Here is a 15,832-nt window from a genome sequence, read left to right as displayed (position 1 = left end):
ATGTCTATATTTTACAAGCAGACCTGGACCTACTAATTGATTGGGCAACCAAGTGGCAAATGACATTTGTTATTGATTTAACATTTGGGGGAGTCAGAAATTGAAAAGGATCTGGGGGTTTTGGTAGATCATGTACTTAATTTATAGAAAAGACTGCAGAAATGGAGATAATCCTACCCCTGCACAAAGAAAGCATTGGTCAGACCTCATCTGAAATATGCAGTCCAGTTTTGGGCATCGGTTCACAAAAAGGACGTTGTGGAATTGGAGAAAGTGCGGAGAAAGGCAACTAAACTATGAAAAAGAATGGAGTAGCTCAGCTATGAGGAGAGATTAGCTATTCTCCCTTGAGAAGAAGTATTTAAGGGAAGGATATATTCACCCTGTATAAATATATTAATGGTGCATATAGAAAACTCTCTTCCCGAAAGTTTACTTTAAGATCATTGGAAAAATGAATTTTTAGAGTTGGAAAATATTTCAGCAGCCCACTTTTTAAGGTCTCTTTCAAAAACCTGCAGTTTTCTCTCAAACGTTTTTGATAAAAAAAAAAAAACATACTTTTTGCTGTTTTCCCTACACCTTGTAGTTGTTTGTTCAGTACATTAAAGTGTAGTGTAAAATCTGTAAAAAAAAAAAAAAAACATGAGGTTGGTAAGCCAGGCCATATCAGTGAGCTTTGGACATTCCTGCCCTTTTTCATTTATAAACAAGCTAATTTCATCCAAGCAGGATACAAATCTCTCCAGGACTTGTCTTGTGCTCAGCCACTGGACATTATTGTACATAAGTACACAATTATACTGTGCCTAAACCTCAAGAAGTGCTTAAAACTGTGTAAAATTTAGGGCACAACCCATGATGTAATTCACCATTTTTGTGACTTTTTTTTTTTGTTGCTTTCCCTGGCAAAGATGACCGAAAGGAGATCTACCTTTTGTGCGTTTTTTTTGTTTACATCAGACAAATTCAGACTAGGTTGAGATCTCATTGTCACTGAATGCAGCCTTTTTTGTGGCTTTCGCTGTGGGCAAAAGATATTTAGAGAATTGTTTTGAGTGCCTAACAGCCTTTTACCACCTTTCTTTCCAGATGGCAGTCATGTTGCCAATGCTTGGCCTCTGCCCGACACTTACATCGACCTGACATCAAATTGGGAGATGGTATTCCCTATATTTTTCTAAGAAGACCCACAGCATTTCTTCCTATGCAGCAGCTATTAAATGTCACTGGGTACCTACTTCATAGTGACAACCTAGTCTTTTGTTCACACATTTTTGTTGAGTTAGATCTTACACTTGTTTTTTTACTAATTTTTGGGTGGTGAATCCAGAAATGACCGCAGTTTTTTTGCTATCACATCCAGTTTTTACGATACAGGGTACTCTAACAACATACAAATTTTACATACAATGAAAACAATAATAAAGTAATAACTTAAATGTACTCTATGAAATTTTTGTTACAGTAAAACTTTTGAAAATGTATTGGGTAAGCGGTTAAGGTAAAAAATTTACGCTTATAGCTTTTCCTGGAGTGTTCAGTGTTAGGACAATCATGCCGGATGCTCCAACAATAGTCAGCCATCATCATCATTAGTCGCCATTCAGTTGAATTATAGATTGGTAATCCCAGTTCCTCCATTAAACTAGGTGTCAATATACAAAGCCACTGTCCGTTTCTAAAGTACTGCAGAAATGTAATTTCTCTGGTTCTTTCTAGGAGTTCTGAAGCCTTCTTTGATGCCAAATCACTCAACTCATGCTCATCAAATCCCTTACAGAGTTACCTTCAATTTCAAACACTTCATCATTGTTGTCACCTGGTTCATCACCATAATCATGTTCTTCAAGAGAGGATAGTGTAACAAAAACCAACACTGGTATTTCATCTGAATGAGCCACTGGCTGTGTAGCCGATAGTAGACTAGGATTTTATTAGACTAGGACATTTATTTTTCTTGTTATATCCTGAAGTTTTCACTATACAAAAGTAACAGTCACTGAAATGATCTCCTGTCTCTCGCCAAACCATAGGTACACCAAATGACATCTTATGACGTGTTCCCTTTGTCCACGTCTGTAAACCCTCGACACACTGCACACCTTATGAGGGCAAGTTCAACTTTGAAATAAGGTAAATAGGCTTGCTCCACAAATGTGCTGATGTTTGCCCTTTGTCTGGAAATGGTGAAACTGCCACAGATATAACAAAATGAATCAGGGTTGTTTAGGCACTTACGACGAGAAACAGCAGAGCCAGACATGATCTGAAAGAAAGGAAATACTTGTGTAAGTAGAAAAATACATTTTGTTATTCACTACGTAAAGCAGCATACAACCTCTGACCACACTGTTTTGCTTGTAAATGAATACCCTATACAAATCCAAGCTACAGTGATCGCATTATTATAAGCAGTTGAGGAAAAACCTGACGTGATAGAAAAAAACTAACTGCACTTTCAGAATCGGCATACCTATTTTAATGTAAGTAAGCTAAAAGTCAACAAATGTTGTTAAAATTGTTCCCCAGTATTATGTACCATTACTGCTTTGAGCTAGCAGACTTTAACTGTTATTTTTGGCCAAAAAAGTTCAGTCCAATGTTTCCTGGTGAGTATTTTTGAGCTTCCATCTGTGGGTGGGCTAGTTATTTCCTGTGTGTATGCTGACATGGAGCTGTAGTATTCTCATTAATGCTTCTTCTTATCTGGGTGAATTTAAGTCAATGTCAAATCTGATAAAAGAAAAAAATACTATCCTGGAAAAGTAGAGGTGTACCTTCATACCGTCTATAGATTTTAGTTTAGCTTAGTGTTCAGATCCATATTAAGATGGCCTTTCCCAGTTTGAAACTGAGTGTCATGCGCAACCCTAATATGGGATGCAGTGCAAAGACAAGTGTATAATTGATATTTTTTCTCCATATCCCTATGTTGATGTTGGGTAAATCCTTCCCTCTTCTTTGACATAAGATCCTGGCCAGTTACGGGTGCATTCTGCACACACTGTAATTAAAAGGTTGTTGGTCCTTGGAGCCATCCAAACTGTTAGCCAGTGTTTTGAAACTTTGTGCTATGTGGTTAGAAGCTCAACTGCAGCCAGAAAAGATCATCGTTGCGTTAAATGTTGCCCCTATATAAATCCTGTTTATTATTAATATCAATAATAAAATATATATATTTTATATATATATATATATATATATATATATATATATATATGTGTGTATATATATATAATATCGTTTTTTAATAGGTAGAAAAACAATTTCCAGCCCTGTAGTCTGTAGTTAAATCCTTGAGTCCATTAACCACTTATTCTGAATTAGGGTTCCTTCACCAGCAAGGGCTGCATCAGATCTGTGAGCAGTAGGGATTATTGGAAATAGATCTGCTGGTCTCACATTTTATCAGATAAGTGAACAGGTTTGTCACAAGACTCTTGGATTTATTTTATTAATGACTTTTAGCACTCAACTCATTTTCAATAAAACTTTTTTCAAGTTTTATACCTATTTATAAACCAAAATGTATTTTTCTTTTAAAAAGGAATGTTTAAACTATTCTGTTTTTTAAATCATGCCTTGAATTATGCATTCTAAAAAATAACAGAGTTCTATATTAACTAAACACAGTAGAGTTTTAGACAGGAAATCTCTCCATGAGATCTCTACAGGAGAAGAGGCGAGGATAAGCATGTGACTTATCAAAATATTTTTAATTTAACTCTATGAATCACACAAGTAAATCTGTTTTCTAAAACTCTGTAGTGCTATTCTTCTATCTTTAGTACTATGATAGAAGTGCAATGTTGGTTTCTTTTTAACCCAAAGATCAGGTTTCAGATAAATTATTTTATTTTACTTTATTTTTTTCAATTCCAGCAGATCTTTAAGAGTTGCAACACTGAAAATGGCCACTTCCCAGGACACACCAGAGAGGATATTACTGGAACCATATAAGTATTTACTTCAGCTTCCAGGTACAGTGTCATTATTAAATCAACAAAAAGCTCTAGAAGCTCTTTCAATAAAAAATCTATAAAAAAAATCCTTAAATAACATTAATAGTATAATACTTATATAATGGCACATTTTTGCACAATACTGTATTATAATAAAAAAAAATGGAGTATATAGACCACACATGAGAGAAAATATGTTTTAACATTGTATGTTTGGAGTTATATTTATAAAGGATTCTTTGGTGAACATTCACTTACCGTAAAGCCAAAATTAGTAGAACTTCACATAAGATTCACAGAAAATGAAATTTCCCGATATTTACGCAACATTATTTTACGCTTTTTTAAGAGAACACCTGTTCCTATATTACCTAAACCTATAACTTTTTAACTAAAATTAGTTGATTGAGTCATTCAATCATGTCTTTTTTACTTCAGTATACAGTTAGGTCTATAAATGTTTGGACAGACAACATTTTTCTAATTTTGGTTCTGTACATTACCACAATTAATTTTAAATGAAACTCACATGTAGTTGAACTGCAGACTTTCAGCTTTAATTCAGTGGGTTGAACAAAAAGATTGCATAAAAATATGAGGAACTAAAGCGTTTTTTTAACACAATCACTTCATTTCAGGAGCTCAAAAGTAATTGGACAAATTAAAAAGCTGAATATAAAATGTTCATTTCTAATACTTGGTTGAAAACACTTTGCTGACAATGACAGCCTGTAGTCTTGAACTCATGGACATCACCAGATGCTGGGTTTCCTCCTTTTTAATGCTCTGCCAGGCCTTTTAAAGAACAGCCTTCAGTTGCTGTTTGTTTTTGGGCCTTTCTGTCTGAAATATAGTCTTCAACAAGTGAAATGCATGTTCAATTTGGTTCAGATAAGGTGACTGACTTGGCCATTCAAGAATATTCCACTTTTATGCTTTAACCCCCTAGCGGTATTCCAGAGTGTGACTCGGGGTGGATTTTACCTGTAAAAAGTCACACTCAGGGTAGCTTTTAAGTAAAAAAAAAACCCACTTGCCTTGCTCCATTGTCGTCCCCCGTTGTCCTGCTGGTCCCCGCAAGTTCTGGGGACACATCCTGCTCCTCCGATCTCCAGCCGCAAAGTGCAGAGACGAGATCTATGGGGTTTACCGGTGATGTCGGTACATGCGGGAGGGTCGCGGAAAATTCAAATAAATTTGCATTGGATTCAATACAAAATAGCTGTATTGTGTCCAATACAAAGAAATATTCATATAAAATATATATATATATATATATATTATTAATTATTATTATTAAACAGGATTTATATAGCGCCAACATATTACGCAGCGCTGTACATTAAATAGGTATATATATATACTACTATACAGTTACATTACATTTAAATTGTTTTTTTTTTGTGGTTATTTAAAGTTTATTATTAAATATCAGCAAGATACGAATGACAGCCTACAATGAAAAATAAATTTCCATGCAAAAAATTGTATTTTTGTTTTTGCATTGAAATTTGGAAGTAATTAGACCACTAGGAAGGTTAATAAACTCTTGGATTGCTTTTGCTGTATGTTTTGGGTCATTGTCCATCTGTATTATGAAACGCTTTCCAATCAATTTGACTGCGTTTAGCTGGATTTGAGCTGCCTCCGCCATGTTTTACAGATAATGTGGTATGCTTTGAATCATAAGCTGTTCGACGCCTTCTCCATACTTGCCATACTTCTACATACTTGCCATCATTCTGATAAAGGTTGATCTTGGTTTCATTTGTCCAAAGAATGTTTTTCATGTGCTGGCTTTTTTAGATTTTTTTTTAGCAAAGTCCAATCTAGCCTTTCTATTCTTGAGGCTTATGAGTGGCTTGCACCTTGCAGTGCACCCTCTGTATTTACTTTCATGCAGTCTTCTCTTTATCGTAGACTTGGATATTGATACGCCTACCTCCTAGAGTATGTTGTTCACTTGGTTGGCTGTTGTGAAGGGGTTTCTCTTCACCATGGAAATGATTCTGCGATCATTCTCCACGGAAAGTGCACCAGTGCAGCTGTTTTTGCAGCTTAAGGATGACTTGTTTCACCTGCATGGAGAGCTCTTTTGACCGCATGTTGTCTGTTCACAGCAAAATCTTCCACATACAAGCACCCCCCCTCAAATCAACTCCAGGCCTTTTATCTGCTTAATTGATAATGACATAACTAAAGGAACTGCCCACACCAGCCCATGAAGTAGCCTTTGTGTCAATTGTTCAAATACTTTTAGGCCTCTGAATTGAAGTTATCGTGTTCAAATAAAAAAAGGCTTTAGTTTCTCACATTTTTATGCAATCTTTTTGTACAACCCACTGAATTAAAGCCTGAAACAAGAGTTGTTTAATTTAAAATTAGTTGTGGTAATGTACAAAACCAAAATTAGAAAAAAATTGTCTCTGTCCAAATATTTATGGACCTAACTGTATCTGATCACTATACAGTGGTTAAAATATCAAAAATAGGGCCTATATAGGTCACATACGTCCCAACGTGTTTCACCCAGTTAGTCCTTAGGGGTATAGTAGTATAATGACTGTACGGTCTGCATATACATTGAAACACACAAAAATATATAAACATGAACAGTTATCATTAAGAATTAGATTCAAACCATAGCTTTTTGGTAAGTATAGAGCAAATTATTTAATGAATTTTTCATGAGTCAGTATAGTACATATCTGTATACAACAAGATAATACACTTTAAGGGATATGTCTCTAGCTTACATTATTGTATGTAACTATAAATAGGAAGTGTTCCCAGTTTTTTTATAAAGTGTTAGCAAATATAGGGAGGGTATATATACATTTCAAACAATAAAGTATAGGGTAAGTAAACCTACGTTTGGGTGATAGGAAGCTGTGGTCACATGAAGTGAGGTATATTCAGCAGCAGTGGGTGCTGTTAGAAAGTGAAACATATTCCTAGCGTGGGAAACCCAAGCACTAGAGGGCAAATGAGGACAGGTCTCCCCATTTACCTCTAATGCTGAATGGCTAAGAAAAGGGAAAACTTTTTCCAGCCAATCAACGCAGAGTTCGTATGAGGCCATTGCTCCAGTATTCCCCAGTGGAGCTTTGGCACGTGCTTTGCACCCACGTGGGTGCAGACACAAAACATAAAACACACATTTTATAAAATTACTTTACTATTAAAGTCTCATCTTTTACACATATTTTTAATCTTTTCAGGAAATGAGTAAGGTGTTCTATGTACCCCTGTACTCATTCCCCAGGATGGGGCGGCAGAGATCTAAGTGTTCACCCTATTAAAGGGGGCTTCCAGATTCCAAAGTCTTGCTAAAATGCTTATAAAAGCCTCCCATTTTTTTGTCAATGGAAACATTCATAAAAAGCCTAAAAAGGCTTGTGAAAGCCTCCATTGTATTCAACTTTCATTGTTTTTAAGTGTTTAAAAAAATGGGAAAAGGCAGTAAAAGCCCACAATAAAATCAATGGGTGCATTTTCACACATTTTTTTTCTAAATGCAGCAAGCAGTGTTATTAAAATTATGCCTCAAAAAAACGTGTAGATTAGCTCATCTCCTTAGGTCTCCTTCCTGAAAAGAGATGTGATCTGTGATGTTATCTGTATTTTAGGATAGACGTCCAAGAAAAGTATCTTTTCATAGTGGATTTTAAGTTATAGTCATTCTTTTGGATGAACTAGAAGAAGTCCTTTAATAATTTGTCTGAGTCTGTCCAAAATATCATCAATAAATCTTTGCCAGAGCAAAATATATTCATTAAATTTATCAAATTCAGAATCATGGAAGAGTAATTACATGTAATTAATGCTTTTACATCAATGTTCACCAAAATAGTGTTGTGGTCAGCAATTGGTATTGGCTCCTTTCTTCAGCTGATTTGTTCACCTGCTGATCCTCTGTTCCTAGCCTTTGACTTTCATGCTGCACTTGATGAGAACTCCAGGAACAGGTCCTCTCTCTCTCTCTCTCTCTGTACCTGCTACTCAAACCTTCTCTTCCTGTAGAGAATATGTTCTATTGGAACCATTTAAACAACGTTTACACTGGAACCTTCTTGAGCTTTAGAGAAACTGGCAAATAAAACAACTAAAAATTAGGAATATTCTGTAGAAACGGAAGGCCCTGAAACCATACTTTAAGACTGTAATAATAAATTGCACTGATGCCTTACATTTAAACTCTTTTTGCTTACAATAATCTTCAGTATTCCTTCTCTTCGCCTGAGGAGGTGCAAGATTTCAAGATTATTGTACTCATCTGAATTTACTTTGCCCAGGTACTGCTTCTTCAGTGGATTCTGTGTCCTTCACAGCAACTTCCTAGGCTGCCGCCATTGTGGGAACGTAAACCACAGGAGAACTGACCATCAAGTTCTTTTATTTGCTAATCTACATGTATGTAGTTTTTTTATATATATATATATATATATATATATATATTTATTATGCACCATATATTACCATACCATATATTTTTTTCATCAATACTTCCCTTCATTAGTAATTTGGAGATGCTTTCTACTACCTATTCAGAACATTCTTCTCTGTTACTACAACTACTACAATTTTCTTCTTATGCCGTGCTTCTCAGAATTCCATTCTAGGTGGACCTCCCCTTTTCCACTCTATTTGGGCATTTTTTAATTTGTGATTTCTCCCACATACCTGAAAAATTACCATTCTTACCAAATGACTGTATTTTTTCCACACCCTTCCAGTCCATGTTCCCACATTCACCCAGAATCCCCAGGAAAACTATGTTTCTTCATAAACGTCCCCTGTTCCAACAAAGAAAGAGAACAACATACTCACACTGTCCGGACTCATAAACTATAGGCCTGAGAGACAGGTACAATTTGGTACATTCCCCATGGTGACTTTAATGATTAAGATAGGGGATGAAATCTGTGATCACCTTGGTTTACCTGGAGCCAATAAAGTTTGGTGTTTGACATGAATTCATAGTTTCAGGCCTGGCATTTTTCCTCTGTGCCTGAATGCGAGACCCTTAGCCTGGCCTGTTGTAGGTTTTGAAGTTGCCTACTGTGGATCGTGGTACTGTCCAAATTTTTGTTCTTGGCTTAGTTTACCAGTTAGTCAAACATTTTGGTGAAAATGACTTTAAGATAAGCTCTTTCTAAGATTTTCTCTGAAGATCGCTGCAGAAAATACCCCCATTCTTTGGTTGGTGTTTTCTAAATGTAACATGACATGTAAATTTTTGTAAAGATCCATGGGTAGCACTAATAAACACGTTCCTATACATTAACTATTCTTCTCACCTTTATGTTGCTGTCAAAAATGGACTCCATTATCATGATATACTACAGTTGGTAAAGTTCTTGGCTGGAAGAAACATTGAATATAGACTTTAGAAGAGTGGTGACCATCCTTTTCATCTGGGTGCCACTGTTGACTTTGCGATAAAAATTGCCATAATGCAAACAAACATTAAATTACATTAAAATTAAATTGAAATGTTTCTTGTTATCCTAACATACATGTGCCAAAAACAATGACAAATCAAGAATTTCTGCACTCATCCTTTGATGCTCATTTTATTAATGAAAGATACAAAACTTAAAGTTATCATACAGTGCTGGCTGGACATTTCTATGATAATCGGGAAAGGCGATATGAAGGTTTATACGTGGGGGTAATGAGCTACATGGACACAGCTCTGATGCTGCTTTGCATTAGGGGTAGAATTATCTCAAAGTACAAGGTGCGAGCAAACACAGCTGACTCACAGGTCTATACTACATGCCCACTCCCAGGGAGCCAACACTGAGCATGCTCAGGAAGCTCCCTCTACTGGTAGCACAATCTCATAGAGAAACATAGGATCATCATGGGTAAACGTTCATTTGCACATTTCCTAATCAATACAGTATAGAAAAATTTTAAAGTTTGGGAAAGAGGTAGGTGAATCTTGGATGAAAGAAATGTATAAATAGATTTCCAACAGGTATTTTGTTTCTTAAGAGCCTTATTTCTGACCCACTTCTCACAGATGGTATAAGCAGTCGAAACACTGATTTTAAACTTGCCACTAAGTACAGTACTAAATAGGTTTAAAAGGAGTTCAGAGAGTCTACATACTAGAAGTAGGTCCTACAGGAAAATCTGACTTCTGAGGCTTTACAAGGTACAGGACTGTTATTATTATAGAAAATTAAAGTTAAAATTATAGAAAAATTTGATATAGAATCAAGGTACAAACCTTAATCACATAGTCAATTTAAAAAGCTATAATATCTGAAGGGTGGTAGAATCCAAACTAGGTAGGCAATGAGCTGAGCAAGTTTTAACTAAATTCTACTATTTTTGCATTTTGTGCCACCCTTTCTGAATGTGAAGCATCCCTAACTGACTAATGTTTTCTTAAAATTCAAATCATTTGCTTCAGGGTGGCAGAACAACCATGAAGAAAGAAACTCTGATACAGGCAGTTGGGACCCTGAGGAAAGGGGGTATTTGGTTCAGAGAAGCTGGTTACCAAGACTGCTGTTACGTTTTTATTAGGATAAATGTCATTTTTTATTTTTTCCTCATTTTCTCTTTGCCTCCTGGAAAAAAAAAAGTAAAATAATTTATAATATTCGAGAAAAGTTGTAGGTTGTTGAAAAATGGAAATGCCCCTGCTGATGGGCAAGAGAACCTTCAAAAGTACATTGGGAGTTTGGACTTACAGAGTGATTCAGGCCCACCTCTACAGGCAATTAAGGCAAAGACATCTGGAAGGAAAGACTATTAGTTGGTTCCATCAACACTTCTGGAAATTAGTCCTTTCCTTCTCTTAATTCCTTGAATGTATACACCTAAAATATTCAAAATATTGCTTTTTGGTACATATTTACTCCTTAAACTATATATCAAATGGCATTATATTTTAAAGACAGTGTGGTAAAAGTAGTAAAAGAAAATATAGTGGACTGTCCACAAACAAATCTCCATTCATTTTTCACAGGAAAGGGTATTTATGGGTATGGAAGGTTTAGAACTTGTAAAAACTAAAAAGAAAAGGGTCAAAGAGTTTAAATCCATAAGGAATGGTAAACCTATCTATGCACTGGAATGTCCATGTAGAGACTACTACATTGTTGTACCACTAGTATGCTGTATCAAGGAACATATTTATAACATCAAAGTGGGGTGTAAGAAACAGTGTTTCATTCACTTCATTCACTGCAATGAAACAACTAGGATGCTTCTAAAGTTTTGTATTGATAGTATACAAAGTTTATAGTATAGTATACAAAGTAAAATTTCCTGAAATGAAACACTGGATATTTAAAACGAAAACACTGAATCCCAGTGGCCTGAATGTAGATATTGTTTTAAATTGTTATACTGATAATTTGTAAAAATCAGAAGTGTATAACATCCACAGAGATGTTATACACTCACATCTGGTGGTACGTTTCAGCAATTCACATAAGAAACAAGAGACACCAAATATTGTTTGGAAATTGTAACAAATACACTGGACTATTATAGGGTAGAATATGTAGGTGTTGGTGTAAACTTTTGAACATATGAACAAAAGGGACTGTGTATAGGAAATATATATAACTTAGCAGATAGTACTAACATGTAACATTTTTTCTGGGGATATGTTTTGTGTTTGTTTATGTATGTATTGGATAGAGATGATGTAGACCTATATAACATTTCATGAGAAATACTGTGAATTATTATTAATGATATTTTTGATTGTATATGACGTTTGTGGAGCATTTGTGGAATTTGTCACAACAATGAGAAGAATGCATAAAGATACCCATAACCTTGAAAAAGCATAGTAGGTGAAACATCCCTATTTCTGTATTATTTTTAGTATTACTTACACTTGCTTTTACTAAGTGCTTAAAGAGCACTATAAAATTGAAAAAAACACCCCCCCCCCTAAAAATTATTTAACCAATAAAAGCAGTTTTTCACTATGTGGAGCGCTTTTATATTTTCCTTTAGGTGTTACACATTGTTGCAGTATATCGTAGTGCATGGATATAGATATATATATAATTATGCAGCACAGCATATTAAAATCTGCATTTTTTTGGAGATTTTTGATTTTAACAAGTGACTTTTGACCTATGTATGATGGCTAATTTGTACCTTTGTATTTTTATGGATGATTTAAGCACATATGCATAGTGAGCAATGTATGTCCGGGCAGTAAAGGTTTTGTTTGTTGTGTATTGCTGTCCAAATTTTCACCCAAAGTTTTTAAGATTCTGATTTTCTTGAAAGGTAGCTGTTGTGTGTATCTTTAAGTATGCAGATAGAAACACTGTGCATTTCTTCTGCTATCTCCTACTCCTTGTATTTATTGTTTCATACCTGATAGTGCAGGGGGTATGAGCTGCAGGAATAGAAGCATCCGGCAAGGTCAGACAATCCTGACGAGCTGGCAAGAACACTTGTAGTCAGAATTTGTCAAATATCCACACACAATCTGCAAAGTTTGGGTACCAGGTCAAAGACCCTACTAGAGGGGGTTGAACCTTCAGGCAATAATGCCTATTGGAAGATACTGGAACTGCAGCCAGACACATTTTATTGCAGACTACAGGAACTCCATAATCCTTTTGGCACCAAGTATAATTGGTGCATGCACTCAAATGGGGTTGCAATTGTGTGAACTGCATGCATGCATCCATACACTCCAGTGTCCGCTTTGGGATAACAGACCTCCCTGACAAATGCATTCACTATTGTTTTCTACGTCACTGAAAGTAGCATAGCCTATGCCAAAGAACAAAAAATACCTCAATACTTCATGCAAAATCTAAAGCTAAATGTAACTTTCAATGTTGTTAGAATATTTACTTTGTTCATATTTGCTTCAATGAATTACCTGATTTTGGTTATACACACACTTAAAGCTTTTGCTACTATGATAAGGCCTTGGAAGAAATGTCAAACTCAGTCTGCTGCCATAAATGTTTTAGATAAAAATCTATACAATATTATAATACCATAGTGATCAACTTAATTATAGCCCCTGAAACATCCAAAGAGCTCTGCATTTTCAATATGTGTATGTAGATGTGTTTTATTATGGTAATGCCTATAAAAAGATTTTTAGGGCACCACATACAGTCATGAGAAAGTGTGTGTGTGTGTGTATATGTGTATATATATGTACTTAATTTTTTTCAGCCGGGTGGGGGGAAACTGTAGGCAGGTAGTAAAAAAAAATTATTTATGCCACAGGTATCCAGTAACCCCTAATATTATGTCAGTGTTCTACCTACCTCCTATACTTTGTTCCAACTTTCTATTGCCTGGCTTGTTTAAAGTGTATAATTTTTCCATGTTTTTGTATTTTGCCCAAATTGTTCAGTGCTGTGTATTTTTTTAATCCAACTGCCTAGTGTTCCATGTTTTAATAGTGTAATGCCTTGTATGTATAGTCTGGCCTCAGCGCAAACTTCATGGACTACAAAGCCAGACTACAAAACTTTAACACTGAACTCACTGTCACCAAGCAAAATTATTTCTCAGCTGTCATTTCCTCTCAAGCTTTCAACCCATGCAGCCTCTTCTAAACAATTGGCTACATCCTAAACCCAACCCCACACCTGCTTCCCCCACAACTACCTTCTCTGCCCAAGCAATTGCCAGCTACTTTTGAGATAAAATTGACAAAATCAGACATGATGTCTCTGCTCACTGGGCCATTCCAACCACATCCACCCCTTCCACCAGTAAATCATCACTGGCCTCCCTCAGCCTGAAGTCTCCTCTCTTCTCTCATCATCCCCATCTACTACCTGTCCGCTTGACCCGATTCCCTCTGATCTACTCCATACCCATTCCTCCACTCTGGCCCCCACCCTAACCGAACTATTCAACCTCTCCCTTTCTACTGGTATCTACCCCTCCTTTTTCAAACATGCCATTATTCTCCCTATCCTGAAGAAACCCTCACTAGACCCCTGCGTACTTTCTAGATACCGTCGTATCTCCCTTCTCCCGTATGTTTCCAAACTTTTTGGGCGCCTTGTCTACAAAAGACTCACTGATTACCTGAGCACCAACTCTCTCCTTGACCCTCTCCAGTCTGGCTTTCAAGCTGCCATTCCACCAAAACAGCCCTTACTAAAGCGACCAATGACCTCATCAGAGCTAAGGCTCAAGGCAACTTTTCCCTCCTCCTTCTTCTAGATCTTCTGTTTATCACCCCCTTCTAATACAAATTATGCGCTCTATTGGTATCAGTGACACTGGTCTCTCTTGGCTTGCTTCCTATCTATCTGACTGCTCATTTCAAGTTTCTTTCAATGGTAATTCCTCCTCTCCTACTCTCCTACCTGTTGGTGTTCCCCAAGGGTCAGTCCTCTCGGTAGTCTCATAAATCTCATATCCTCCTTTGGCTTACAGTACCATCTGTATGCTGATGACACTCAAATGTATCTGTCCACCCCTGACTTGTCACTCTCAGGCCTGGATAAGGTCTTCTGCTGCCTTTCAGTCAACTCATCATGGATGTCTGACAGATTTCTGAAATTCAACCTGGATAAAACAAAATCATCATCCCCCCCCCTCAAATTCCATATCTCCCCCTGATATATTCCTAACTGTTAATACCACTATTATTCTTCCGTCCCCTCAGGCACGTTGTCTTGGCCTCACCTTTGATTCTGTCCTCTCTTTTACCCCCCATATTCAGAACATTTCCAGATCCTGTCACTTTCACCTGCACAAAATCTCTAAAATCCGCCCCTACCTGTCCCCAGAGACCACCAAACTTCTTGTACACGCTCTTGTCATCTCTTGTCTGGACTACTGTAACATCGTCCTCTCAGGTATTCCACTAACCTGACTCTCTTCTGTACAATCTATCATGAATGCCGCAGCCAGACTCATACATCCTTCTTACCGCACTTCTTCTGCTGCATCTCTTGGTAGTTCTCTTCATTGGCTTCTATTTCACCTTGGAATCAAATTCAAGCTCCTCTGCTTTGCCTTCGAATCCCTCCACAGTTCTTGTCCCACTTACCTTTCTGACCTGGTAAAAAAAAAAAAAAAGCTTCCCCTAGTCGATCTCTTCACTCCTTCAATGACCTACTACTGATTTCTTCACTCATTACCTCATCACACGCACGGCTCCCAGTCTTTTCTAGAGCTGCCCCTATTTGGCTTGCTCCTACTTTCTGCTCATTTTAAAGAGCATTCAAAAGCCGTTTTTTTCAAACTGGCCTACCTGTCTTTTTCTGTCTTTTGAAACCGTCACTAATTCCCACCACTACATATCTCCCCTCCTTTTGTGTGTTACTTCCCCCACCTCCTAGATAGTAAGCTCTTTGGGGCAGGGTCCTCCTGTGTCACTGTCTGTATTCATCTGTCATTTGCAACCCCTATTTAATGTACAGCACTACGTAATATGTTGGCGCTATAACAAAGTTTAATAATATAAAAAAAAAATAATAAAAAGTGTGATCAATGTGGCGCAACAAGTTAGGCTTAGTTCACATTAGTAGTAAAAAACTGGGGCATTTACCCCTCCTGAGTGACAACTTGGAAACTGCTAGGCACCTGGGATTGGTAACAGGCAGTAAGTGCTGGTTCCTGGTGAGATAAAAGTGAGGGGGAAACGCAGCAAATGCAACCTTACTGCCAGTGTGAATTCAGCCTAACTTCAGATGTGGCCTCTTTGCGTTACCTAGATTTAGACTTTCTGATGCTCACCGTTCCATCCAGTGCTGATCTCATTGGGCATGCGTGATATTGAACAATTTCCTGATGATACATCATGATTCTGATGTCGGGCATGCGCAAAAGAAACGGCCCACAGCCACCTGGAATATGTGACACATATCCCAGCAGGCTGCAGATTT

The 15,832-nt window shown here is 36.9% G+C and overlaps 1 protein-coding gene across 8 annotated transcripts in view; it reads left to right on the top strand.

The window, feature by feature from the left end:
- The window catches only part of GGPS1 (geranylgeranyl diphosphate synthase 1), a 43,943-nt gene that overhangs the window by 8,672 nt on the left and 19,439 nt on the right, over nt 1-15,832 (top strand). For 2 of the 8 annotated variants that reach the window (XM_072409216.1, XM_072409215.1), the window contains exons 2-4: nt 2,037-2,136; nt 3,886-3,983; nt 8,261-8,378. The exons of 1 other annotated variant lie outside the window; for it this stretch is intronic. Coding sequence is in view for 5 of the 7 variants with exons in the window: in XM_072409213.1 (XP_072265314.1) it covers nt 3,914-3,983 (70 nt within the window). In the remaining 2 variants the exon portion in view is untranslated. The remainder of the gene's footprint in view (nt 1-2,036; nt 2,137-3,885; nt 3,984-8,260; nt 8,379-15,832) is intronic. 5 more of the 8 variants (XM_072409214.1, XM_072409209.1, XM_072409213.1 and 2 more) reach the window with 4 other exon arrangements.

This window comes from Pyxicephalus adspersus, chromosome 4, assembly GCF_032062135.1.
Source record: "Pyxicephalus adspersus chromosome 4, UCB_Pads_2.0, whole genome shotgun sequence".
Classification (NCBI taxonomy): Eukaryota; Metazoa; Chordata; class Amphibia; order Anura; family Pyxicephalidae; genus Pyxicephalus; species Pyxicephalus adspersus.
This window is presented reverse-complemented; position numbering and strand designations above follow the sequence as displayed.